The sequence below is a fragment of the Harmonia axyridis genome, chromosome 3 (assembly GCF_914767665.1).
Source record: "Harmonia axyridis chromosome 3, icHarAxyr1.1, whole genome shotgun sequence".
NCBI classification, from domain to species: Eukaryota; Metazoa; Arthropoda; class Insecta; order Coleoptera; family Coccinellidae; genus Harmonia; species Harmonia axyridis.
In genome coordinates this window covers 36,486,239-36,513,840 of record NC_059503.1, presented here as the reverse complement: position 1 = coordinate 36,513,840, position 27,602 = coordinate 36,486,239, and the positions used below count along the sequence as shown (strand labels likewise).

Genomic DNA, 27,602 nt, shown 5'->3' with positions numbered 1-27,602 from the left:
CAAAGGTTGTCCAAATTTCCAGAAATTCTTTTGGTGCCATTGAATTTATTGCCTAACAATACTTTCAAATAGCCCCTAGTATTTAGCGGATCGCTGTATCCACTTCAAAGGGACATCTATGGCCAAGCGTTTTCATGGACTAGTTCAAGTGACTTTGCATATACTATACAAGTAATTAATTACATTTGAATTGTATATTAATTGTGGATTTTATGATGCAAGAAACCTGTTCCAGTTGATGGATCAAGTGCACTCTGATTCATCATCTTCAATAATTATAAAGCGTTATCGTCGACAATTTCTTATCGAATGGGATAAGTTGTATTTTTCCAATTTTGAAGTTTCAGTTTGATTCGAAGCATTGTGGTGAAAGTCTGTTCAAATATTGAATTTCGACACAAATAGTGTTACGGCTTAATCTTGTATAGACTGTATTGTTCTGAAGTGATAGACAAGTTTATATACACCTGCTTTGGGTTAATGGAAAAAAGGTTTTCATCCACAATTACTTGCATTTTTATGTACTAGAATAGCATTAACATTTCACCTTTGTAAGGTGAGTATCAATTTTTTTTATTACCCCCGTAAAAATGTGTCTTTTTATTGTGTATTGACTATTGTTATGGCTTCCAAATGACAAAAATAGTCAATTTTTAGATAATTTGGATTATACTAAATCAAAATACTTTTATTGTTTAATATTACTAGAACTACTAACGTACTACATAGGCACTCGTATTATTCTTGTTGACTTCGACATATTATCTACTTTTGATTTTATCACTGAAAATATCTGTTGTTATGTCCCCTAAAAATATAGCATTTGTTATAAATCAAACGACAAAATAATACAAATTAAATGTTTGTTGAACTATTTGGTTCGACTCAGTGATGAAGCATTCGAAATCAAAATACACATCCTGTCGAACTGAAATTGAGAAATCAATTGTGAAATATTGATACGAATATTCATGCAAAAAATTGGTTGGTTCATATCGTCGATAGATTGAAAAAAACTGTTTTTCTGATAAGATTTCTATATTTCAGAATGTATCCGTCAGAATTTGTATTTACACAAAGTTCATCCATAAGTAAGTTTTCCATAAATTCAGCTATCTGTAGGTTTTACACATGAAAACTAATCTAGTTTTTTTAATTTGAATACCCTATGAACCATAGAATATCTGATAAAACGGTTTTAGTTGAATAAGTTTTTCAAACGACCCAGAATATTCTGTAATCTAAGAGGAAAAAAGGAAACAATTTATGGTATTTTTAGATACTTGCATAAACCAATAAATTATAAATAAGAATTTCAAAGATGCTTTGTAATTTTTTTAATATTTCCGCTTGAATAATAAAACAATATCCAAAACATAGTAAGCATTGTTGATAATGAAGTTACATAACACTCTGAATTATTCAATATATCAGTTGAGAAAACAAATGAAGAATAATTGTATTTATTCCGCCCAGAAGAACCCCTGTGGCGTGATCACCCAATTCCTCCAATACCTCTAGGAGGTATTGGACCTCCCTACATATAGACAATGATCCAAATGAAGAGGAGGGAAGCGGCTCAATAACCATGTCGATTTCGCTGTGGGATTAAAAAATATTATATATATTTATTCCCAAACAGAAATATGAACTAATTGACGAAATAATTGTGTTGAACACGACAAACATGGAAAATTTAGCTGATATGGTATCCTACATAGAATTTATTATATTCATATAAAAATGTAAATTTCTATTATTGATGTTATTATCTTCAACAAATTTCTTTCACTATTGTATGAAATCTATTTATTTGCGATAGATGAATATATTTTATGAAACGAAGATAAAAACTATGACGAGTAATAAATTTCGTTTTATTATGTGGCTACTTCAATCATCCTGTGGATCGAAGTCAAATAAACCCACTCCCTTGATCAAATACAAGTTCCAAATCAGTCGATTGACTTCGTTCTATTTATTTTTCGGTAAGATAATAGATGAAAATTAAAACACTGATTGCTAATCAATAGATCACCTATAATAATGGTTATCTTTATTTCAATTAAGATAAGGTAAATTTTGTCCTGTAGATATTGCATCACAAGGTTTTGAATCGGATCATAGAACATCTTTGAGTCACGTAAATTCAAACTCCTTTCAAAGAAGTTTCTTAAAGAATGATTAGTTTGAAACCTCAAATATATTGGCAACTATAATGTTTTTCTATAGATTCCAATCAAATTAACTTTAGACAACGAATTTTAACAATTTTATCTTCAACATCTGTAAAAAACAATATTTCCTCCTATTCCACAGAATATATCTAACCCTAAATTACCCTGAATAAAAAAAATGAAAAAAGCACTGATGTGAAGTCAGGAGCTTATAAGTACTAGTTAATTCATGCGTCAATTGCACCCTTATACAGTGCTGAGGTCTCTAAGGGCGCAATTGGCGAAAGGTTCCTGTCATCACGTCAGAGTTTTCCTCATGTTTACTTTGAAAATTTTTCATCAATGTTGTAATAACCGAAAGATTAAATAATTTTTTTGATGTTCTTCTTGGATATTCTATGATTCTATTGACGAAATCAACATGAAATTTCGGATGAAGCTTAAAATTGTTTATATGCACATCTAATTCAATATTCCATTCAGATCAAATTTGTAGTTTGCAATTCAACAGAAAAACTATATTTAGGAAACCCTCTGTTAGATTTCGCCCAAGTAGCTTTTGAGATCAGATATACTACCTTGAAATTTTCAAGTTTCTAGTTCTTTTAGTTCGAATGATTTAGTGTATACGAGCGGACGAACAGAATCGATGTTGAGGACGGATTTCTCATTCAATCTCTTGGCAAAGTGAACTGTTAAAGAATAAGCGCTCAAAATGTAAAAGTATTTCTCAGACAGAATAATAAGCAACATTTCTTCACGATTTCTGACTGAGCATTTTTACTAGCGAAATCTACAAATGATATAGATAAGTACGTTTTTCCCTTATCTCTTGTTAATTAATATATCATTGTCTATCATCAAAACGTGTCGATCAAAATAAATAACTGCAAGCTGCTGTTTGAAATCATAGTCACGTAAATAAACAATTAGCAGATAGGTATGATTTCCCAGCAACTCATACTTAGTTCATGAAATATTTCTCTATAGGTACGCTATATGGACTTTCATTCTCAAGGCCCGTTTTTTCACATGCACTGCAGCAAAAATGTATTTTATAAGTTTCGATTTGAATTCATTTTCAGCTTCAATAGAAATATTATCCGTGAAATGAAAAAAACCTCGAAAATATGAAATTAGGTGAACAAACTATTCCATTATCTATTTTTGGTGCTTTTGGTAGAATATCAACAGAAATTCATGAAATTAATATGATGATGCGTGGACAAATTCAGTTACAGTGTCACTAATAAAGTAATTAAAAATACCAGAATTCATATAATTCAGTTCATCCAAACAACAATTTAACGACAAGTCAGTTACGTATGAATATTAGGTTTTTCGATCGAAGTAAGTGCAATTAGATTTTTTTAATTCATACGTTCACATAGAAATTTTTTATTACAGTAAAATGTGAACACTTAAGGATTTTTTGGATTAATTGCAATGAAAATTTCATTCTTTGAAAAAAAAAATAATTTATTTATAATTTTGATTTGATGGAATTGCTTTCTAGCACTCATTTCATAACCGTCTTTCCGTTGAAATGCAATTAATCCTATTGAAGAACACTGCTGATGTTAAATACCTTATGGTTCTGTATTTTCTCCTGTCCAACAGTGATTTTGATTTTTTTCCTATCACTAAAATTCGAATCGGGGGGTTTAATAGCTCTAAATTATAAATAGCCCTTATTGCTATTCCGAATAGAGTTTCTTTCACCTATAAGAATATACATATACAGGGTGAGTCTTTGACTTATACAAATATTTCAATAGTAGATTCTTGAGGTCAAAAAGTATAAGTTTTCCCTAATCATTTTTTCCAATTCGGTCTAGATAGAAAAATTTCGGCATTTAAATTTTTTATAATGAGCTATGTCACCAGTGGCAACGCTAGGGGGGTCAGGAGAGGACCTGAGCCCCTCCTAAAATTTGACATACTAAGGCTAAAAGATTAGCAGAACTCTCATTTCGCTTAACTTTGCCCCCCCCCCCAACAAAAATCCGGCCCCCTCTCGGCCACCCCTGTTTTTGAAAGCTGGCGTCGCCACTGTATGTCATTCCTGCAAATGAAGTTAAATACACCACTACACCACAAATAACCTTGGAAATAAGTTACTATATTATAAAAACCAGCAAAAGTCAGTTTTTTCATTTCATTTTAACATTTAGGTAGTGAACGAAGTAGTATTTATAATACAATAAATTTCGTTGGCGATAAATATTGAATATTCTTCTCTTGATTTCTATTTCATTTTCGATAATAATAACGAATTCAGCTTGTAACCATTCATAGTAGCCCTTTATTAATCTCCAATCATTTATTAGGTATCCTTGTTTATTTCATTCCGTACAAGAGTTTAAATTCTCATTTAAATATAAACAGTGTTTTATAAGATATGCGCATGGCGTGATAACTCGTCCAAAAATATGAAAAAAGTTTCTATTAACTTACCCCCTAAAATTCACCATTTTCGAGATAAAAGGTGTAGAAATTGAAAAAAAATCCTTTTTCACGAATATTTGCGGAACCTTTCATCGTACAGAAAACAGCTTTCGTAAGCATTTTCTAATCATAATAAGCTGTTTTGTGCGAAATATGTTTTTTATAAGTCGTACCTAATTGGTGAAGATTTTAAAGGGGTAATGAAGTTTATATTTGTTTCCTCTGGAATATTTATGTTCAAAGTCTGTGCTCATTTACTGCTTTTTATTTTATACGGGGATGAAAAAAATTGAAATTGAGGTTTTATTCAAAACACTGTGTGGAGTGATTCGTTGACAGACCAGAATGTTTATAAACACTCAGATGTTACCTCATCTTTTCCGAACATTTCCTCTTTTTGTGGTATCGTTATTTTGAGAAAAAGTACAACACTTCATATGCTACAATTGGTACTAAGGAGAAATTAATGTTTTGAATCGTGAAGGTTTTCAAGTTATTTCAGTTCATACCCGTAACTAAAGTCTACATTCCATGAAAAAGTTAACTGTAGGTATTAATGAATTCAGTTATTATTTTTGAACTGATGAACTGAAAACACTAATACAATGAAAACTCGTTCATCATCATACTGATGAATTGTTTTCATTGAATCAAGGAACAACTTCCATTAAACCAATGAAATGTTCATTATAACAAACTTCATCATTCGATCAGTTGTACTTTGTATCGTTAATATTTACCTACTGTTTTTTGAAATGGTCCGAACTAGTTAATGTACGACTTTATACATGTGAATAATGAAAAAACTTAGTCTACCCAATGAATATTTCATTGATTCAAGATATCAGTGAATATGGGTTAAAGAATGAAATTTCATAATATTGATGAAAAAGTTCATTTCATCCGAGATTTTATCAATGAAATCCAGTTAATGGTTGTCATTTTTTAATGGAATGAACACTTTTTTTCAATATTCTGAAACCAGTACTGTAATTTTTCTCAAAATTAAGATATCGCAATTATTAAAGAGAAAAGATGAGGCAACATCTAAGTGTTTGTAAACATTCTCCTGAGTCAACTGATCTCAATTTAAAAAAAAAATGGTACGTCAATGGGATATTTCAAACTAACAATCATTTGTAAGTGTTCTTAGTAGCGACACTAGTAGTCTATTGTTTTATTTTTTGCATAAAAATGGCGCCTCATAGGGAAAACAGCCAGGAAAGATTTTTTGTCACGATTTGAACAAAGAATCCAAAAATGATCGTTAGTGAAATATCTCAGTGGCGTACCATTTTGTTCTAAAAAAAAAATTGAGACACCCCGTATTTCGGAAAACGAAACATTTGCGGAAAAACATTATATAGCATAATATCATTATTTTTTCATGCAGAACCATGGACTGAAGTTTGTTGCACTTATTCACTAACACCCTGTATATCTCGAAGGTATACTCCAGAAACGATGAGGATACATACCTACTCAATCCCATACAACCATGTAAATGTCAAGGGGGTTGAACAGAACTACATATAAATAAAAATTTATTTGATTTGATTAAGAACAATAAAGCAAAATAAATCAGTTGAATTTATCAGGCCATCAATAGAAGAATTTCGATGTAATAATTACAGTTTTATGTTTGAAATAATAACAAAACGAAAAGGCATATCTAGATTACATTTTTCAATCATATTTTTTCATTAGTATCACAATTGCTATGAGTGAATGTTGATTTCCAAAAGTGAAATAAATCATTGTCAATATAAAATTGGTGTTAGGAATTTAAAATTGCAAATTTGATCCAAAGAATTACATCCTCAACTCATCACAATTCATTTAAAATAATAATATTTCTTTATAATTACAGGGTACTCTTGAGCTATGACTGATTTTTTGAAACCTTTCCTAGCTTTACGTACTAACATAAAGCTCAGGACCTCTCCAGCACACAATCATATAGATATCGACAACCTAATATTCAAGCTGCACTACAGACACACTGCCATTCTGCTCTTTTTATGTTCACTTTTGGTCACTTCTAGACAGTACATTGGCGAACATATAAAATGTATTGTTGGAGGTAAACTCAATCCCAGAGTAGTCAGTTCGTATTGTTTTTTCACATCAACATTTACTCAAGTGAGTAGGTTTTTCCTTATTCAATACACAGAACGTCAAAAGTCTTGGATCAACTTCATAACATTTTGTAACTTTATAATAATTAAACCAACTCATTCCACCTAATATGTATTAGAAAATTGCCTACATACCACAAATACTAAAATGCGGAACAGGGGAAAGGCTCCAGACGATACCTGTCGCTGCTGACAAGAAGGGACAGCTAACCACGTACTTGGCCATTGTGAAGTTGTCCATAGGAAAAAGCCTTATCCTTATCCTGACGTTAAGTATTGGGTGTAGCACCTAGGAAGTTTAATGAAACTTTGATGCCAGATTTGTAAACAGTGCAGGGTAGCACATTATATTTTTAGGTCAAAGTGTATGTGAGGTTAGGTAGGGTTAGATAATGGATATAGCGCCCAGGAAGGTAGTGAAGTTTAATGATACTTTGATGCCGGATTTCTTGAAAATGCAGGGTAGCACAATATATCTTTAGGTCAAGGTGCTTGCGAGCATGACCTTATCCCTCTTCGGTCCCTTCTTTAATCTAATATGTGTCCAAGACCATTGACATTTTTGCAGTTCCAATGGAAAGATCATCTGTAATAATTTCCAATATTTTCTTTTCAGGTACAATACACTGAACAGGAACTTGTGGATAATGGTACTGTGCCACATCTGGGTGTTGGTCCATATGCATTAGAATCTCGATCTCCTCTGATTCATCATTCATACTACCAATGGGTGCCGTTCATGTTGTTCGCTCAAGCCATAATGTTCATCTTGACACATCTATTATGGAAAAAATGGGAAGGCAAGTACAAATGAATATCATCTATTTTCTGCTAGTGAAAATAGGTGACAACCCTGACAAATTCGTCCCTGTTTGCCCCCCCCCCCATTTGGACAGTCTCTCCTGTCCAGTCTCATATATTATTCATCCAGAAATGTTGGATCCCTTCTAGTCCTCGTTTTTCCTCTATTTTAACCCTTATGATCAGCCGGGGCAATTTATACTGATCACCCCACAATACGTGTCCGAAGTAGGCCGTTTCCCACCTTTTAGTAGATGTTAATAGTACTCTTCTGCATTAACACTGTCTTGCACCCATCTGGCACTTCAGATCTTCTCCATCAACATTAACACCCCAAGAAATCATGAGCATTCTGCGAAAGACCCACATGTCAGAAGCTCAAGTTGGCCTCAGAGTAGCCAACTTCCTGGCCCCCATCCCATATAAAGAGTATATTTAGCATTTAACCATTCGATGAAATAGTTTCATGTCTAAGGATGTACAACTTAAAAGGCTCTTTTTGCTCTCAAATGCTGATTTAACATACTTGATCAAGACTATAGTTAACCAGCATCCCAAGTATTGGATTACGTTCACTTGTTTGATGAACTGAATCTCTAGAACCATGTTGACTGTTATATTATTGGTCTTCGAGATTACCATGACCTTTCCTTCCTTTCATATTGATTGATATGCCGTATTCTCATCCTCTCCCAGGTAGCATCTAAGTATTAATTTTTATAAGGTATCCTCACTGTCTATGGATATGACCGTGTTGTAAGCATATCTAATGATGTTCAGTATTACCTCCTTAATCTTGATATCCTCTTCGATGTTCTTCAATGCTTCCTTGAAAATTTCCAGAAACAGAATAGGTATATGTTTATTGAAAAGGAGTGATGAGAGAATATCAACCTGCCTGATTCCTCTCTCAATTACTACTTTCTCCGATATGTTCGATTGTATCTTGATGTTTGCTTTCTGAAATTCTGGTTCCAATAGAGATTAGATTAGTGATGGTGTTTCGAAAGCCTTGATTTTATTATATTGTCCTTGATAGAATTCTTCATTACCTTCTAGGAGGAAAACTGAGGGCCCTCTTGGTTGGAATTGAAAACGCCTCATACTCTTTCGCCGAACAAGAAATCAAAAGTGGATGCGGTCCTATTCCTTCAATCGAAAAAAAGTACGCATAGAATGGCAGTCTCATTTATAGGAGATAAAATCCAAAATTGTATCATTTCAGAAAAGAAGGCATCGAACTGATAAAGACCAAAATAATAAAGAGCGACTATGTTAGTAGATTTTGGCCGTTAGGATTGGTAATTTGCGAAACGCTGAACGTCTTACACGTTTACTTCCAGATGGCATTAACAAACAAATTCTTGGGTGGAATTTTTTGGTCTCTTGGTCCAAACCTAATGGACAGTTCATTAACCAGTCAGACTCTATTGGACACCAATTTTCCCAAGGTATGTTGATTTTGGATAACTTCGTTGTTGGTATGTTGCCAGACAGTGGCGTACCCAAGGGGAGGGGAAAGGGGGATATATCCCCCCCAGAAGGAATATCCATTATATGTAACAACCTTATATATCACAATCTTATTATGAGTAAGCAAAATTCTTTGGAAAACTTCTTCAAAAGAAGGAAAAATTGAAAATTTTTTTTCTTTATCTCCCCCAAAGCTTATGTCTGGGTACGCCACTGTTGCCAGATCGACGAAAAAGAAAGTGATTCGAGGATCCTTCAAACTGGAATCAAACAGGGTAATAACCCTGATCAACTTCAAAAGTCAGTATGTTGTCATTTATAATAATAAATAATAACATAGTGGCCTTTGAAGTTGGATATTACCTGTATTTCACTGTCGTTTCAACATATATGTCGTCATCTTCAGATACTAAAAAATACTGAAAGTAACAAAATGCCGAAATGATTCGTTAAACGTTTCTCTTAATTAAAATGAGGTTACTACAACTTCAGTCTCTTTGCCGCTTTGTGATAAAATTTTGAAACTGAAAATAATAAATTATGTTTCATTCAAATTTTGTCAAATATGTTTCGAAACCTCAGATAAATGAATTTGAAAAAATTAAAAGCCACCACGATATTACAATAATTTATAAATAGCCACTACGACTCAATTCGACATATTTTGTTGATACAAAAATCAGTAACGTAACGTTTGTCTGAGATCTTGAATTATAAAGACTCCTTTCTTATCGCCTTCCTTGTTTCCAGGTGACAAAATGCTCCTTCCAGATGTATGGACCTTCAGGCTCCATCCAGAGACATGACGTGCTCTGCGTGATGGCCCTGAACGTGATGAACGAGAAGATCTACTCAGTGTTGTGGTTCTGGTTCGTCTTTCTCTTGACGATCTCTACGCTCAACTTGGCCTGGAGACTTGCGACATATCTTTTGCACGGGCGCAGCTCAAAGTTCAACAGATACGTCCTCTCTTCGGCTACTCCAGGAAAGTTGAACGCTCTGACAGAGGTGACCATCACTGATCATCTGGTTTTCAAGGATTGGCTCTTTCTAAGATACTTGGGGAGAAATATTCACGGTTTGCTGTTCAAGCAAATCATAGATGAACTTACCGATGGTCTGCACCAAAATATTTCCGTCGATAATCCAGACGAGATGTACAGATTACGTCAGTAGTTTTATCTACTTAATGTATTTATTTTTAGTGGTTGTATATCTATACTCTGTTCATAAATTATGAAGATTCAAACAAATTGATCTCGGAAAAATGGAGAGTAACGAGGAAAGCATCAGAAATAAGCACTTTTCTGGGAATATGTGTACACAAAACGAATTATGGTCCGAAGGTACAGCAAAGCCCAGATGAAAGAGCGAATAAACGAAATTAACCCAATTCGAGGTATTCAAGATGGATTCAGGATGAACACACTCCTTGGTCTACTTGTCTTGGTCTACTTTGGTCGAGCAAATGATCGAAACTATCCATGTTAATACTTAAGTATTCCTTGAATTTGACGATATACTCCGCTTTATTCCTGCTTAACTATTACTTCATGTCAGCAAATAAAATAAAATGATAGAAACGTTCTAAGTGGAGACAAAAGTGAACAACTCTCCCTTAATTTCTTGTTTCTCTCTTGATACATTCTTGTCCCCAGCTCGCACCTTTGCCCTTTCTTAGCGTTCTTTTGCCCATCATCATCGTGCATTTGACCTACATATTGAGACAAGCCTGCTTCTCAATATGCTCCTGACATTATATTGGGAGAAAGACAATTATTTTTTTAGTTTCATAGTTTTATACATAACATTTAGTTTCAAAAGACAAATTTCTACCGATCCTATTGAAAGGTTTCGAATATTAGTCGAATTTTACAATAAATGAACAGAGTGTACATTCATCGAAAGGACGTTTTTTAATCTATTGAACCAAAAAAAGAGACAAAACTACTCAACTTCCGATTTTTAGTTTATGAAACTATTTTGAGAGGTATAAAAAATGTATTAATATGATATTATTTATTGTTTTGTTATATTTTATATAAGGAAATTTTTTATTCAATTACTATATCACAAAAATTAAGAAATAAAATTTCTGAGGAAAAGTTATCATTGATAACATTTTATTTCATTATAGCTGGAGTCCTTTATTCCTTAAAGAATGGAAATCATAAAGGTTTAATGAGATAACTTAATGAAGGATGTTCAATATAAATATAAAAAAATTGACAACTTTGTTCTATTCCTTCACAAAAATATATCTTCATGATATATTTGGTTTATTTTCATCTTGGAATATACTTCCAATTCTAAAAACGACAAAATTAATAACCAAATAAAAGAAAATTCGAAATAACTAAAACTATACAAATTGACTAAACGGTTAAAAAATTTAATAACTAAATTGACATAGAGACAGACGTACGTTTCGAAATTTTTGTATTTACTAATACAATTTTTCCCTATCAGTGCTTTATAGTTCAACAAAATTACTTAATTTACCAACTCACCACTTGTATATTTATCTGAATTTTAACTGTTCTGAATATCTGCTTCACAAAGGTTTTTCAATATAAATATCAAAAAATTGGCATATAAATTGGATATATTTTTGTGAAAGAACAGACACAAAGTTGTCAATTTTTTTAAATATAAATCCCCGTGATTCAATTCGGAAATACTTCTATTTTATTGCATTTGGGCTGAATATAGGTACCCCCCTTGACATAACTATAATAGAGAGCCGTCGCGAGTAATTTTATCACTTGAAACAAAGAATATTTCGGCATCCCTGCTTAAAAAGCATCAATAACAACATAATCACCCTCATAACCACCACCCTCAAAAAAAAAAAAAGCACCTGCTGCGATGATAATACAGAACACTCTTCTTACTAAGAATAATCTTGCAATCGTGCGTGAAAAAAATTAAATTCTAGTGATTGAAGAATAACGTAAAAGTAGGTACTATATATCTGATTTTCACATTCACATGACACTGCGTACGATGGACGAAACTAGTTTCGAATGCAAAATCGTATGAATTTTCCATATTATGAACCTTTAAAAATCGGTTTCCAAATAATATTAAAGCGAAGGTAGTGTTGTTTTTAGTCTTTGTGAAATATATAACGATTTTATCCCTCTTTCAATGAATGTGAACGTGTGTGGTTGCTTGATTCGTATAAATTCGGCTTCCGAAGGACCATGTACGCGTATATGGTTGATATATTTGAATTCGGCTTCGAAGGACCATGAACGTGTGTATGCTTGATTGCTTGAATTACAAAAATGATCTTCTGGCTCGAAGTACCATTAACGAATGTATACTTGATTTATGGGTGTAAGAAAATACGTATGATTTCTACTTGTTTAATATGTTAACACAAACACTGTATATGACTGTAATGTTATAATAGTAATAACTTGTGAATACCAAGTGATTGAATACTTGAATATGTAATGTGAACTGACTGATGAATACTGAGTTACTGACTGACTGAATATTACTGGGTGAATACTGCATTATTGAAAGCACTCTCTCGAGGTGAGACCATGGTGGGAGGAAGTATCGAGTAGAATCACAGGAGTTCTTCTTCCTCTGTAAGCTCTAGCAGAATGTAATAGGGAATTCTGTTTATATTGTTAGGCTGTCATGTGTGTACAGACGGTTTAGTGAAGGCGGTATGCAGATTTTTTTTGCAGATAATGTTGACAAACGCAGCGGATCAGAACAATGTTATGCCGTTTTTAAAAATTAAGGTGGAAATATCAAAGGGCAGCCAGCAAACTGGGCCGAATTACCGCCCATCAAATAGAGGGGCCTGAAATGGTCGCTTCACTGTTTCACCCCTAACGCTGGCCCTGATAGTATATAATAATCAACAAATTGATCGAATATAGCTGAGGGGACATTGTCCATAGTGCATACTGAGAGATTAATACAGAGGATATCTAGAAAATATCACTTATATTATGGTCCGAAAGTAGAGCAAAGTCTACAAAAAAAAATAAAATTGGTGAAATCAACCCAATTCGAGTTTTTTGCTCGCCCCTTTCCAACACTTTCTTGTCTAGGAGGTATTGGCATAGCCCAGGGGCGCTGAGTCTTTGGGAGCGCAGCAGGCGTCCCGGTTTCATCACATAAAAATGTCTATCATTCATAAATAATATTTCAGAAATACATATATTACACATTCTATGAAAGTTTATAAAATGATTAATACATTGGTGATGTATAAATAAAAACCGCTGTAAACAAAAGTCTTTACACCAAGTCAATACGGTAGGTACTGTTATGAATGTTATGATTTCAATCGATACTTTTGAAAATTCGGGCTGGCTTATTAGTAAGACAGATGAAGAATTTGATTGAGCTCCGAAATCCTGAATGGCTAAAACCCGAAAAGCAAAAGTAGAAAATTAAAAGCGAAAATAAGAATTGAATTGTAAGATAAGTTTTAGTAGTAGTCAACTTAGATTAGTTTTTTTTTAATAAAGGTAATTCTAAATTATGCATTTCAATTTTTTTTTTATTGTAACTAGAACACAGCCCAAATTTTCAAAATTATTGAGTGAAATCATATCCGTACCTACTCTTGCCGTCATTGAGATTGAAAAAAAGTTGATAAATGGATAAACTCGAGCCTAATTCCCAAAGGAAAAGAGACTTCTCTTGTCAAAACACAAGTTATCGGTTCCTTCTTCAAATGTCTAACGAACAGACAAAATCTTCAGGTCTCATCTTATCTGACTAGATCGCTGGTCACTGGATGAAATCTTTTAAGACTTCATGCAAATTGCTGCTAGGCGTAAAAATGGAATATTTTCACTTCTGTGGTCTCGGAAATATTGAGCAATTCTTCTTGAGCCATTCTGAGGAAATATTGGTACAATTCAACATGGAATTTGGACGAAGCTTCTACATGTCATTAAAATACAAATTTTCATTCCGATGAAACCTGCAGTTTCAAAATTAAGTGAACATACAACAATTTTGAACGGCCATATTCACGGAACCCCTTCAACGAGAAAAATTAAGAAATAATTCACCTATGAACAGGAAGATGAAACAGTCCAAAATTCTGAATTGAAATTCAAACTAAACTGTTTTTTCATCATACTTGGTTTTAGTATTCAGTTTTTCAGTAAAAGATTTGAACTGCTTTAAAATCAAATAATGTTATTACTCATGGAATAACATAAATGAATAAATTCGATCTGTACACAGCCGATGCACATCTGTGACTGTATGGAACAAAATTTTTAGATTAATCTCGAAAGATCTAGAAGAGTTGCGATTCCTACAGTATTGCGATCATAATGTTCCCCTATGAATTTTCTAAGCAAACTCATCAAATTGGCAATCCAGTTGAAAGACTTTTTTCAATTTATCATTATCAAGGAATTTGATCCCAGGGCCCCCGCAACCGCGCGTGCAATGCGTGCACCGCACGCGGGCGCCACTCTAAAAGGACGCCAAAACCTCTATAGACCGCATGTAGAACCGATGGACCAAAGATTTTCGAAAAAGATTCTTTCAAATTTTATTTATTTATTTCAACGGTACAACCATTTTACATGATAACGAAAACAAATAAACAGTAATAAAACAAAAGAAATAATACTTCTTTCATGCAATTTATACAAGTTTCCGAACGTCGCAATAGGTACGAAATAGCCAGATATTGGTTTACAAAAACGCATACTTGATGCTAATTCTAGGGCATTTATTGCGCCATGTGCTGCACACAGCTTGAATTTAACTGAAAATGATGCTGCTAAGGTTTCAAATGAAACACTGGACTCTTTTGATATTGTACAACAACTTTATATATATATTTCTCTTCATCCAAAAAAAGATTGGAATGTTATAAAAAAGCATGATCCTCAGTTACATCTAAAACCCCTGAGTGATACTAGATGGTCAAGTAGAATTGATGCTAAAGTTTCATTTTATTCAAATATGTAATAGCCTTTTAGAAATAGCAGAAAATGATACTTTTAACATAGAAACTAGACATAAAGCAAGTTCTCTTTTATTAAATATTCATTCTTTTGAATTTATTTGAAGTATAATAATTTCTTATGATGTTTCATTCCAGATTAATATTGTTAGCAAAATGATGCAAAGTGTAGCGATTGACATTGAAGTGTGCCAAAACTATTTGAAGAATTTAGTTGATCATTTCGAAAATTATTGGGATGATAATGTTCTCGAGGAAAAACTTGCGGAAGCTGGAAAACTAGCGGCTGCTCTTGAGATAGATCAAGGTTCTTCTCCATGATATACTGTAAGACGAAAGTATAAACCAAAATTGTTCGATTATGAACAGACGGATGAGGCACCTCAAGATCCAAAAATCGCTTTTAAAATAAATTTCTTTTTGAAAATAATTGATCAAACACTAAGTTCCTTAATTAGTAGGTTTGATATATATATATATATATATATTCTTTTGATATGATATCTGATTACGATAACGTTTTCTGTTTTATTTGTGATATTCTTGAATTAAATGACAAATATCTATTAAAATGCTGTCATGCTCTTCAACAAAAGCTAACTGATCAGGAAAAAAAGAGGCTGACGTGAAAGAAAATGATTTATTCAACGAGGTAAAAGCGAAAATCCTCTTGAAATTCTACAATATATTTTTGAAAATAATAACTTCTTCTCTACCGAATCTTAGTATTGCCTCAAGAATCCTTCTCACTTTACCTGTGTCTGTTGCTTCTGGTGAGAGATCATTCACTAAATTAAAAATAATTGAAAACTATTTGAAGGCTACCATGTCATGAGAAAGATTTTCTGTATTGGCAATCTTAGATATAGAGCAAGAGATATTCGATAAAATTGATTGATTGATAATATAAAAGAATTTGCAGCAGCCAAATCTAGAAAAACATCCATTCAATTTCTGGATTGATCCTAATTAAATGTTTATGCCTTTATGAATAATTTATAGAAGAATAAAGCTTGAATTTTGAATGACATTTGGAATGTATTATGTTACAACTAACACCATAAAGTTCTTGAGGCAATAAAGGTTGCTGATAGATTTTCAACCGTTCTACACTAAATTCTCAATAAAACTTAAAAAAAAAATTTCCGATTATCCAGCAGTGCTTCTCTCCACCTCCCCCCTTTAAGGGGCGCCAAAATATGTTCCGCACGCGGGCGTTGATGTCCCTTGCGGGGGCCCTGTTTGATCCAACCAAGAAGTTTTTCATCGGCGGCAGTTAATCTATTCCAAATCGCTAAATAAGGTCTTCCATTTCTCTTGTAAACTCTTCGAAAAAACAATGAATGGTTTAATGTTGAATTTGAGTCACCGAATGGAAAAACAAAAAGGAGTGCAATTATGATATTTGCCCAGAGGCACATCTTGGTATAGGCGTCGCCATGCATTTAGATTCATGAATAGGAATAATGGGATCAGATTGAAGTAATGAGACCAATTGGTATTGCAATTGTGGAACATCATGTGATGGAACCTTTATTGAACCACCGCGAATAAAATAAATTCAATGACATCATTACAACATAAAAATGTGACAGGTCAATCTTTATACACCTGGTCATCCTTTCCTAAAATTTTCATAACCCCGTCAATCCAATCCCGGACGTGGGATATGTTGACATAAACACCAGGAATGCCTTTTTTGCCGCATCCAATTCCCCAGGACACGATGCCTATCTGGTTGTACCTCCCTGATTGTCCCGGTATTGGACAAATCAGTGGGTTTCCGCCGTCCCCAATGCAGGTGTCTTTCTCGCTGCCTCCGGCGCATACGAAGCTTTCGTGCAGCTCGAAGTACTTGCCAAGTCTGGTTGTGCTAAGGCGTTCCGTACAAATGACGGGATCGACATACGGCACGTAGATCTTCTCCAGCTGGTTCATCTCACTGTTGAATGTGGCCGCTATGCATTCAGCGTTGTGCTCCACATTGGGTACCGGAGGTATGCAAGCTATCATGGGCCCATCGGTAGTGTCCTCCATTTTTTTCATGGACAGTACTGCAACATCGTGTCGAAGAGATCCCATCTCGAACTCCGGGTGAATGGTCACGCTGTATATTCTTCTAGTAGCAGCACCTGAAAGACCAATTATGAAAGGTTAAAACCAAAGATACTCAATAAGAGATAAGTGAAGAATTTTGAAAGTTCAGAATATCTGCTGAACTACTATTGAAATACTGCTGAACTACTACTGATCTACTGTGAACTAATTTCTGAGTGATGCATACCTAGAAGTTGGCGGCGTATCTTGCCTCAGACTATCTTAGACCTATACCAAAATGTATTGTAAACCCAAAATAAGGGCGAAGAAATGAGGGGGTAATGGGGGTAATTACCCCCAAGATTTCCAAAATATAAAATTTCAGAATTCTCTCAAACACGAAGAACGAAAATTCTTTCATGAAATGAACCAATACTCTATTTACTTTTCTTTAAAATCGACACGGCAGCAAAAGATCAGACCCTTTTACGGTTTATGAGTTTATTATCGCTTTCAAGATGATTACTTTTATTGCACTACAAGCACGTCTATGTCCAAGGTTTATTATTTTCCTTTATACCCGTTATGTCGGCGTCCCCTTTTTTTTTGACTTCTGTCATTTTTGCATTCGTCATTGGTATACACCGTTGTTTTCGGTTTTTTGTATCATTTTCCTCACAAAATTTTAACTGCAGTTATCAAAGAACTGAAGTGAATTATTCACATCGAAAAATTGTCTGTGCTGTGTTTTACAATGTACCCAATGTGTTTCATTCAAATTGCAATTTATTCGTAAAGACATCAGTTTTGAATTGACTAGGTATAGAGAGTGATACTAAATTGGAGGTACAAACGAAAATTACATATTCGTCGGATCATTTTAAGAAATAAAGTCCTTTAACATGGATCCGGAAATGATTTGTTTTCGAGATACAAATGTTAAATTTCAAGTTTTTTTTTTCATAGCACCTTCCCTTCACATGAAATCTAACTTAAATTTGGCATAGATATTCCAATTAAGAGTTTTCATCATGTGATGTGCTAATTTTGCAAATCTACAGGGAGATTTTTTTTCTGGAAGAGTGCCCACTTCGTTCTTCCAGAACTTTTTTAGTGAACCCCTGATAGTTTAGAAAAATGTAAAAAGAAACTGTGGTTCAGTACTAACTACACTTCATGGTTTCTTGTAGGTTCTTGTCAAAAAATTCTTCAGTAATCCTCAGGAAAATTAAAAAACAAATAAAAAAAGGTAGGACTATAAGAAATACCCTTTATCTCGAAAACAAAGCATTTGCAGGCCCATGTATAGGACATGGTGTATCGACTGAGCCGTCGACAGGAATTACTGGCCCGAGAGCATATGAAAATGCAGGCCCCTTGCGCATCCGCCATTTTGGGTCTTACAAAATGGCGAATGATCCATTCATCGTGTTTGCGTTTCTTTACCCTTCAAATAGAGGGTTATGTCTTTACCCCTGGTAATTTTCTTATATTCGTTGTATGCATTAAAATTTATAAGGAAGTATTTATCTGAGTATCACACACAATTTTATATTTACTGAAAACACGAGCATAAAATATTGAAAAAACATAATAATTATAACTTTTTATTTGCATCCCCTAAGCATGGGATTAGGTGTATATTAATATTATGTAGATCTGTAGATGTAGGTTCGAAATCAATCACATAAAATAATTGAAGATTTATTTCGTAGAATTTGTTTTTTTCACGCAATACACAAATGGCTATTGTGATTGGTCTTTTCTGGTCTTAGCTACAGCAAAGAGTTATTTTTTATTCTTGCAAAAATATGATAAACCTTCGTTCGGCACCAGCAACCCATAATGCAATAAGTACAAATATTTTAAAAAAATGCGTTTCAGTTCTTGATGAATACCTATGTTTTTCAATAATTCTATTGAAAGCAAAATCGAGATTTCTCTTGTGAAATTTACATCATAAAATTCATACACATTCTTTAAATGAATTATTTCATCGAATAATTCTTCAGATACATCTGCGGAGTATTTTCACTGATCCAGAGTTGAAATGAAAATAAAATTTTCTTTGAAAAAATCTTTACTTAGCCCAAAAGCAAACGAAATTTATGGCAAATGTTCAAATTGTGCTCCGTTAAGCATTTGCAACTGACATAATATACGAGTGCAAATACTTTGTACACTTTTTCCAATGACTTCAAAAGTGATCTGCTTTAATTCAACATCCGTCAATATCTTGACACACTTTCAAAATCTCATTCAAATAAATTCATTAATTTCGAAGTTATAAGATTTTTCCGAAGAATCTCCAATTCATGAAAGATCGAAATATCTCAAAAACGGTAAGTTTTAAGCATATGAAACTTCGAACAAACTTGGGATCATTTTTTCAATGCAATCTGAGAATTCAACAAAAAAATAGTGTGTTCCGTAAGAAAAAACTATGTTTGGTCATTTACACTTTTGTGGCACATTCTGTATTTTTCCGAACAATTTGAGAATGCAGCATGTAGCTCTAATGGAACCTAATGCTGTTAAAAAAAATTGAAACTTTCAGCGCTAAACCGTTTCAGAGCGTCGCGTTAATGGCGGAACACCCTGTATATCGGACAGCAAATTCGGTCATTGTACGAAGACGTACTAGCTACAAACCAGTAGTCATGAAATAAGAATAAGAAGTCTTTGACTTCTACATATAAAGTGCTCCACATGAGTTAGGGATATTGACTTAAATTGCAAAAAAATAGTTTAAATGAGATTTTTGTCATGAAAATTCATATTAATATGATTTCAAGTTGCAGGAAATAAAATTAATTTTAGCCTGTAGGTCTGCAGCGTATACAAGGTGGTTAAGAAAAATCGAGTAAAATAACGAAATTTTATTCTCAGAGAATTCAAGCATTTTAAGACTATCAGTACAATGTATGGCCTCCACGGGCATCAATAACAGCTTGACATCTTCTTTGCATACTACACACGAGGTTGTTGAACATTTCTTGAGGAATTTGGTTCCATAAACGGGGCAGAAGCTCTCTCAGATCATTTAAGGATTCTGGGGTAGGTTGATGATTATCTAATCTTCTTTGAAGCATATCCCATGCATATTCTATGCAATTCAAATCTGGTGAGTGCGGAGGTATTGGTAAATGTGGAATACCAAGCTCCTCGCGCGCATTCTAAACTATGGCTCCACGGTGCGGTCTAGCGTTATCGTCTAGAAATTGAAAAGTTTCACCAATAGCAGCGTGAAAATTTGCCACAACATTGTCAATGACATGCTCCCTATAGTGTAAGGCGGTTATATTCCCAGGACAAATGTGTAGATCTTTGAGCCCGTTGAAACATATCCCGGCCCATACCATAACACTACGTATGCGTGTGATTGTCCATACCCTTATTCTTCGAGAATCTGAAAATCGTTCATATCTGGATTCATCAGTGAAAAGGACACTACGCCAATGATCGTTCCCATTGATATGTTGCCTTGCCCATTCCAGTCTTTGACGCTTATGGTCACGTGTTAATGGAATTCCTCTTAATGGACGTCTAGAACCTATATTCACCTCTCTCAAACGTGGTCTGATGGTTTCGATGGAAACTTGGACCCCATCTGCATTTTGAAGAGTATTCCATAGCATTCTACACGTAGATGTAGGGTTTCTTCTTGCCGGAACGGTGATGAAACTATCCTGAGCAGATGTTGTATTTCGTCGCCCAGCAATCCTTGGTCTTTCCAACACGGAACCTGTCTTCCTGAACCTATTCCAAAGTCGAGATATCACACTTTGGCTGACTTGGAGCCTTTCCGCTACAACAACCTGAGTTAGTCCACCCTGTAGCATTCCGATAGCCCTATTAGCCTCGGCGTTTGTTAATTTACGTCTTGGCATTTTCAGAAAACTCATTTCAAATCGAAGCCGTTAATGAACTGACTCCATTTCAAAATAAGAACATTCATGAAGCATATGCAAAGAACCAAACTTCAGAAAAAAGGCGACCAGATTGACGAAATGTCTCATACTGATTTTTATTGGATCGATTCAAGTTGTTATTGAGTTTTAAATGATTTTACACCGATTTTCTCGAAGATTACATACTTTTCAAAACGATTGAATACGATATCCCTAACTCTTGTGGAGCAGTATATTTCGACTGAAGATTCTTAAGGTCAAAGAAAACACTTTCTTCCTATACTATTTTCTCCGAATTAATTTTTTTTGTCACTTAGTATAGCGGACATTCTGGAGTTGACCAGACTATATTCGAAAAAAATTCATCATTTCAATAAAAAACTATATTCCGAGAATCATTTCCTTCGATTTCATTCCATTTGAGAGACATTACTGAAAATTACATTTTTTATGGATTTTCAACAGCCTTATCTTTCAACCGATCCTAATCGGCAAAAATGATAAAGGAATAAAGTTTTCTCTTACTTCAGGAATTTTTTGGTTGAAATATATGTACAAGTCAAACACTCACCCCCTAGAAAAAGAGTATTAATCTCACTCAGTGAAAATAAAGTCTAGTTCTAGAATAGTTATTTATAATACTAGTGCAGAAGGCATTGATATTCTTCCACGAGTTCAAAATTCAAAAACGAGCCACGAAGTGGCGAGTTTTGGAATGAACGAGTGGTAGAATGAGCCTTCTGTACGAGTATTATACATTATTTTCTCTAATTCATTGCATTTTCATTGAAATTAATGAAATATTTCCATAAATATAATTTAGTGATTTTTGCATTGAAAAATTCTGGTTGGCAGAACTGATTTCTTTAAGGCAAATTGATGAATTGACAGATAAAGCCATGGCGGAAATTTCGGAGTACCAACATAGAATAATAAAATATAACCATGAAAACTGTGCGTTTCTGATATATTCTCGCACGATTTTGTTCTACAAGATGTGGAAGAATGAACGGAATAACCACAGAATTAGAGAAATATTATTCGATGGAGAATGGGAAGTAATGAGAACAAAAAAAAGTTAAAATCTAAAATTTTATCGTATAAATCACCTGTTTTGATGAAGTAATACCCTTCTTCTTCCAAGCAATGGGCCGCAGTCAAGACAGCATCTTTATGGATGATACTGGCCCCACATTTGTAGGTGGGTGGAAATATCTTATCAGGTCTCTGAAAAAGCATACTAGCCGCCCAAGAAAGGACATCTTCCTCCTGATATCCACATTTTTGAGGATTGGTCGATCCCACAGAAGAATCCCGAGTCTTTTTTGGTTTCGGTTTAATTTTTCCAATATTGCAACAGACGTCGAAGGGTCCATTACAAAAGGTAGGATGCTCCATTCTAAAAGAAAAACCGTTTTCAGTAATTCATATTATTGTGACTACATCGTTTAAACTAATATTTTAAATTTAAAAGTCTGCGGAACAATAAGGTAGATCATTCTTTGCAGTCGAATAAATTATGAATTTTACATTGGTTTATTTTTTTTTCAACAACAAACTTTTCACATTATTCAGATTTTTTAGATAACTCACGATATCTGTTTCGGCAACGGTGAAGTGATTATTTTTCAGACACCAAAATCACTTGCCGTCAGGGATGCCGCCAGGACCGGCGTAGGTACTTGACATTTTGCCGGGCCTCAGAATTGTAGGGGCGCAAAGTCATTTAATAAACCAATACATCCTTTTTGACACAAAATTGTTTTTTAATGAAAATATCACCCTTTGTAGTGAAATTAAAAAAAAATTTACCAAGCGCTAATTTTATTGAAATCAAATAGGCACTCTCAACTAGTTATGAAAATACAAATGCAATAAGTAAGTATAGGATGATTTTTCATGAAAACGATAAAACGTCCTTTGATATGTTTAGTTATTTAAATAGAATTGCTCGTCTAGTAGGTATATTATCAAAATAAAAACAGGGTTCAATTAATTTTGCTATATTTTTTACATCAACAATAAGTATTATGAAGAAACAATTTCTCAATATCATTGGTCCCAGCTAAAATTGCTTACTCTATTTATACTTCCATTGTAGATTTTGCACTTTTACCCAATAAATTATTTGATTAATGAGTATCAGATCACATATACCTAAGGGAAACAAAATACAAGATCACTTTACTGATTTTCGTTTTCGTTAAGAGCAGTTACAATAGTTCACTTCAAAATCGCGTCATAGAGAATCCTTTAATAAAGTAATCGCAATAACTCTCTATAATACCTACCTAATTGTTTTTTATAATAAAACCTCGTGTATTAGTTGGATATTGTCATAAACGTTATTTTCGACTATTAACTTATTCGGTAGAAAACATGTACTGAAATCTAGGAAAACATAATGTGATTGTGCAAAAAAAGCTAACGAACGTTAAGAATTAACAGTCTCATCAGACAATAATTGGTGTCGTCGTTATACGCTCCTTCTACAAACATTAATTGTCCTCGATCAGTAAAACTTGCTTACCGTTCTTGATATGTACTAATACCTACCACTGGAATCGTTCAATGTTAAAAAGAAAAAAAAAACATTTTCTGAAATATTTGACGACATTGGTACAACCAATTCAAAAAATATATCAGTCGCTCATCAAAGCAATACATTTAGACTTGAATATGTAAGTAAATGAAATACTGATTCAATTCCAAAAACTTCTATTTTAGTTTAAATTTTAATTTTTTGAATGTTCTCATCTGTAGTAATTTGAATATAGGCGAACGGTAGGTACCTATAACTGTTTTTGAACACACCAGATGTGTATAGTGTATTTTTTGCATCTTACATCGATATTCTTCTTTTGTTTTCTAAGAAAATTTTTATTCGATTACCTTCTAAATTTTTTGATTCTATTCACCATGAAAAGTAATTTGTGAAAACTGTATGAGAATTAGAAAATTCCAATTACAAAAATTCCAAGTTCATTATTTTTATTTTGGAAGTAATGAAACACTTTAATATACAGGGTGTCCCGTAAAGACCACGTCAAACCGAGGGAGAATGTAGTTTAAAGGATAACCCACCTGCTATGACAAAATTCCCATTATTAAAGTCTTACCGTATTCGAGATATTTTTTTTTTTGAAAATAATGAATTTTTGCCCCTTTCAATAGTTTTGCCCTTACGGTTGGTACAAATTTACATCTTTCTGGTTAATTTTTTCAGTAAAATATTGCTGAAGAATGATTTTAACGTTTACATTAAAAACATTCTCCGAAAATTTTAAAGGGGGGCTATGAGAAATATTTTTATTGGAAATTTTGGTAGTGGATTATTTTGTTCATGAAGTTTAGCCCATCGTAGTGGAAAAAAAATGTACCGAGCTACTGCTGCACATTACACCAATAAATTGTCTATTTTATAGTGATTTCAAAGAGGTATCACACAAGTCATTTGTTATTCAAAAAAAAAGATATGGCTGTTTTTATCCAAATGGGTACGTTTCTGACAAAACCAAGTTTGCCAATTATGTTAAGAAATCTTCGATATTGCATTACTTAGTGAACAATGGCAATTGTTTACGTACGAAAATATTACTCGCATAATTATTCACCTCAACGAAATTCAATTTTGCCGGCAAATTTTGGAAAACATCATGCAGATCCAGATTTTTTTAATAAGATCATTTGGAGCGACGAGTCTTCCTTTACCAATTACTCGTCCTTACGGACTCGTGATTTTATCCATCGGTTTGGTTTCATATTCTTGCCAAATAAACAAGTTTTCGTGGAAAAAAAAATGATCGATGGTAATTGCACAAGTGCATCAAAATTACCGATAATTTTGTATGACAGCGTGTTGTCCTAAAAACTGCATGAGTTCATTTTCATTTTTGGAGAAAGAGCCCGACACCGAAGGTGGAGGGCTGACCGAATGCAGTTTTTCAAAGAAAACACGCTGGAATGCGAAATTATCCGGTCATTTTGATGCACGAGTGTAATTCGGGGGAATATTTCCCGAATAAACCATTACATCACTTGTCAAACTGATGTAGAATGGAATTGCCATAGATTCGAACTGTGTAAGATGCATAGATACTATGCATCTATGAACAGAACAATTATCGCCGTGCAGTTTCGCTTCCTACAATGCAATTATCGCTGTAATTTTCGATAATTGTTCTCCATATACATAGAATTTTTGACAGGAGGGAAATATTCGCTGTAATTTTCGATAATTGTTCTCCATATACATAGAATTTTTGACAGGAGGGAAATATTCGATAATATAATAATAATATTTGAAGAGAAAAACTTGAAAAAATTCTAACTTTAACACACTGTATCTCAAAAACAAATGAGAATCGTATAGGAACATATGGGTTTTTTTAATTATTTTCACGTTTAGAAAACGCTCCTGGAGTTTGACCTGTTCCTCCCGAGTCCCGACTCACCCTTTATACGTTATTAAGAAGAAGACTGATCGTTTCAGGTTTAATCAGGTTTCATTTAATCATTCACCAATTACCTCTGATCCAATAAAAATCTTCCGTCAGTCACTACTTCCCCAGCGATGTCGTCTGTGCATTGGTAAAATGGCACGCAAACACAGGGCTCATTTTTGTGTTTCAAATTCACATCTCCCTGAGCCGATTCCAAAATAAACACAATTAAAATAGAAACGGTGAATAAAACCGAACCAAATTTGGTGCTCGTCATTATGACCTCACTCAATAACAAAACAAATTACACAAAAGAAAAAAAATGGATTTGTCCCATCTTCTATAAATGTTTATTTTGTTTGAAAAAACCTCAATCTACTTTTTGAATACTGGCTTATTGGACACCTGATACATTTACAAGTTTTTTGGTGGATTTGATATGGTAACGTTTGAAATACATGGGGTTTCCAATAATGATTTTTGTAATCAAGTGGAAGGAACCCTCATACTTACTTCAGTTAATAATTGAGGAAAAATCATCAAACTACAATAGTGTATTAACCGTAATGATTAAAATATTAATGTTATTTTCTGATTTAAGGTCAGAAAAAAAATTATTATCATTATCTACACCAATAACGGTTACTTCCTAGATATAATATACAGGGTGATTTATAAGCTCACCGAAAAAGTTAGCCAGATGAAAGGTCATGTAATTAAAAAAAAAATTATGGGAACATTATACAGGGTGTTTCAAGTTCGACGGCCTATTAGACGTTTCTGGAGAACGGGGCCGATTTGAAATCTGAAAATTCGGAATATGACATGAAATTGACCCTACGTATAACATAAATTCATAAAATCTCGAATAACTCTAGAATTATTGAATTTGAGAGCATAATCATGTCTGCACACTACCCTCATTTTTCACCGTAGAATCCAATGAAACGAAAAAAAATAGGGTCCTAATTTGAAAATCGAATGTTATGATCAAATTTTGTTCACAATTTTTGGCACAATATTTGAAACACCCTGTGATGATATTTCTCAAATTCAAGATTCCAACATCATTCTAGTTTGAGAAAGTGAATTGAGTATACGCATAGGATATTCACAGTAAAAATAATTCACATAATTGTGACTAAGGAAATTTTCTTTTTTACGGTTTTTTCTCAATATTTTGAAAACTATGAGGACCAACGCAATAATTTTAGCAGAGAGTAATCGAGAATGGAAATCTTGGTAATATCTATGACATAAAATGAAAAAAATTTTTTTTTTAATTCTTGTATAACCGGAAGTGCCGTAACTTTCAAAATATTTTAGCTGAATAGGGCATCATGAACAATGTCATACTCCGAATTTTCAGATTTCAAATCGGCCCCGTTCTCTAGAAACGTCTAATAGGCCATCGAACTTGAGACACCCTGTATATCATATTCGTAAAATTGCTTCGAAAGTTTCATTCATGTCTATTGACAAGATTTATTAATAACAAAAAAGTAAGCTTAGAAACAAGCATAAATACACTTAGGCCTCAAGCGCGGTCCCAGGAAGGGGGTCAAGGGGGTTATGACCCCTCCCCCCCCAAATGGAACACTTAATAAGCGTTTCAAACAGACAAGGTACGAAATGGTCCCATCAAAAAACTTGAAGCCCGTAACGGTGACCTCCCTCCTCAAAATTTAAGGAAAGGACCGCCCTTGTTAGGCCTTAGGTATCTTATAGAGAAATTTCGGGTATTATTCGATATAAACTTCACATAATTCAATTCTTCACAGATTGCAATATTTCATATTTTTCTGATTTCACATTTTTACAGTGTACCTATACCTACACATATAGACCATAGACGAAATGCTGAAGAAAATCATACATATATGCACAGCATGATATACAGGGAGTACAATTTTAAAACGTCTCAACTTCAAGGGGAGATTATACAAGTGATTTGCAACAGAAAATGTCATATAACTCATGATCGAAATGTTGGCGATTATTCTTCAATTTAACATTTCTTGATTTCACGGAATTCATCACTTTTTTCCTTAATATGAGGAGTCATGAGTGGCAAAAGAGTTTTACTGACGAGTGCGGTGAATATAAATATTCTGAAGAGAGCGAAATAAGTCGTTTCTCTCCAATCGTTCTATGAATGAAAAACTATTAATGAGAATAGGTTTTCTTTGCAGTAAAAACTTTTCCATTTA

The 27,602-nt window shown here is 33.6% G+C and overlaps 2 protein-coding genes across 4 annotated transcripts; one reads left to right on the top strand and one right to left on the bottom strand.

Annotated features, from left to right (window-relative positions):
• Positions 1-301: 301 nt before the first annotated feature.
• On the top strand, positions 302-11,156 carry LOC123675692 (innexin inx7-like). 3 transcript variants are annotated; one of them, XM_045611150.1, is made up of 7 exons: positions 309-556; positions 6,019-6,089; positions 6,496-6,767; positions 7,380-7,563; positions 8,624-8,729; positions 8,790-9,015; positions 9,788-11,156. In XM_045611150.1, exons 3-7 carry the CDS (start codon positions 6,510-6,512, stop codon positions 10,211-10,213), a joined length of 1,200 nt encoding a protein of 399 aa, XP_045467106.1. In that variant the 5' UTR covers positions 309-556; positions 6,019-6,089; positions 6,496-6,509; the 3' UTR covers positions 10,214-11,156. The 3 variants fall into 3 exon arrangements, with proteins under 3 accessions (XP_045467105.1, XP_045467106.1, XP_045467107.1); XM_045611151.1 differs by lacking the exon at positions 6,019-6,089 and adding an exon at positions 1,048-1,091; XM_045611149.1 differs by lacking the exon at positions 6,019-6,089 and having other exon boundaries at positions 302-556.
• A 5,341-nt stretch (positions 11,157-16,497) lies between these two features.
• On the bottom strand, positions 16,498-25,764 carry LOC123676423 (phenoloxidase-activating factor 2-like). The gene is made up of 3 exons (XM_045612301.1): positions 25,479-25,764; positions 22,060-22,349; positions 16,498-17,134 (listed from the first exon to the last, which is right to left on the bottom strand). Exons 1-3 carry the CDS (start codon positions 25,667-25,669, stop codon positions 16,599-16,601), a joined length of 1,017 nt encoding a protein of 338 aa, XP_045468257.1. The 5' UTR covers positions 25,670-25,764; the 3' UTR covers positions 16,498-16,598.
• Positions 25,765-27,602: the final 1,838 nt, after the last annotated feature.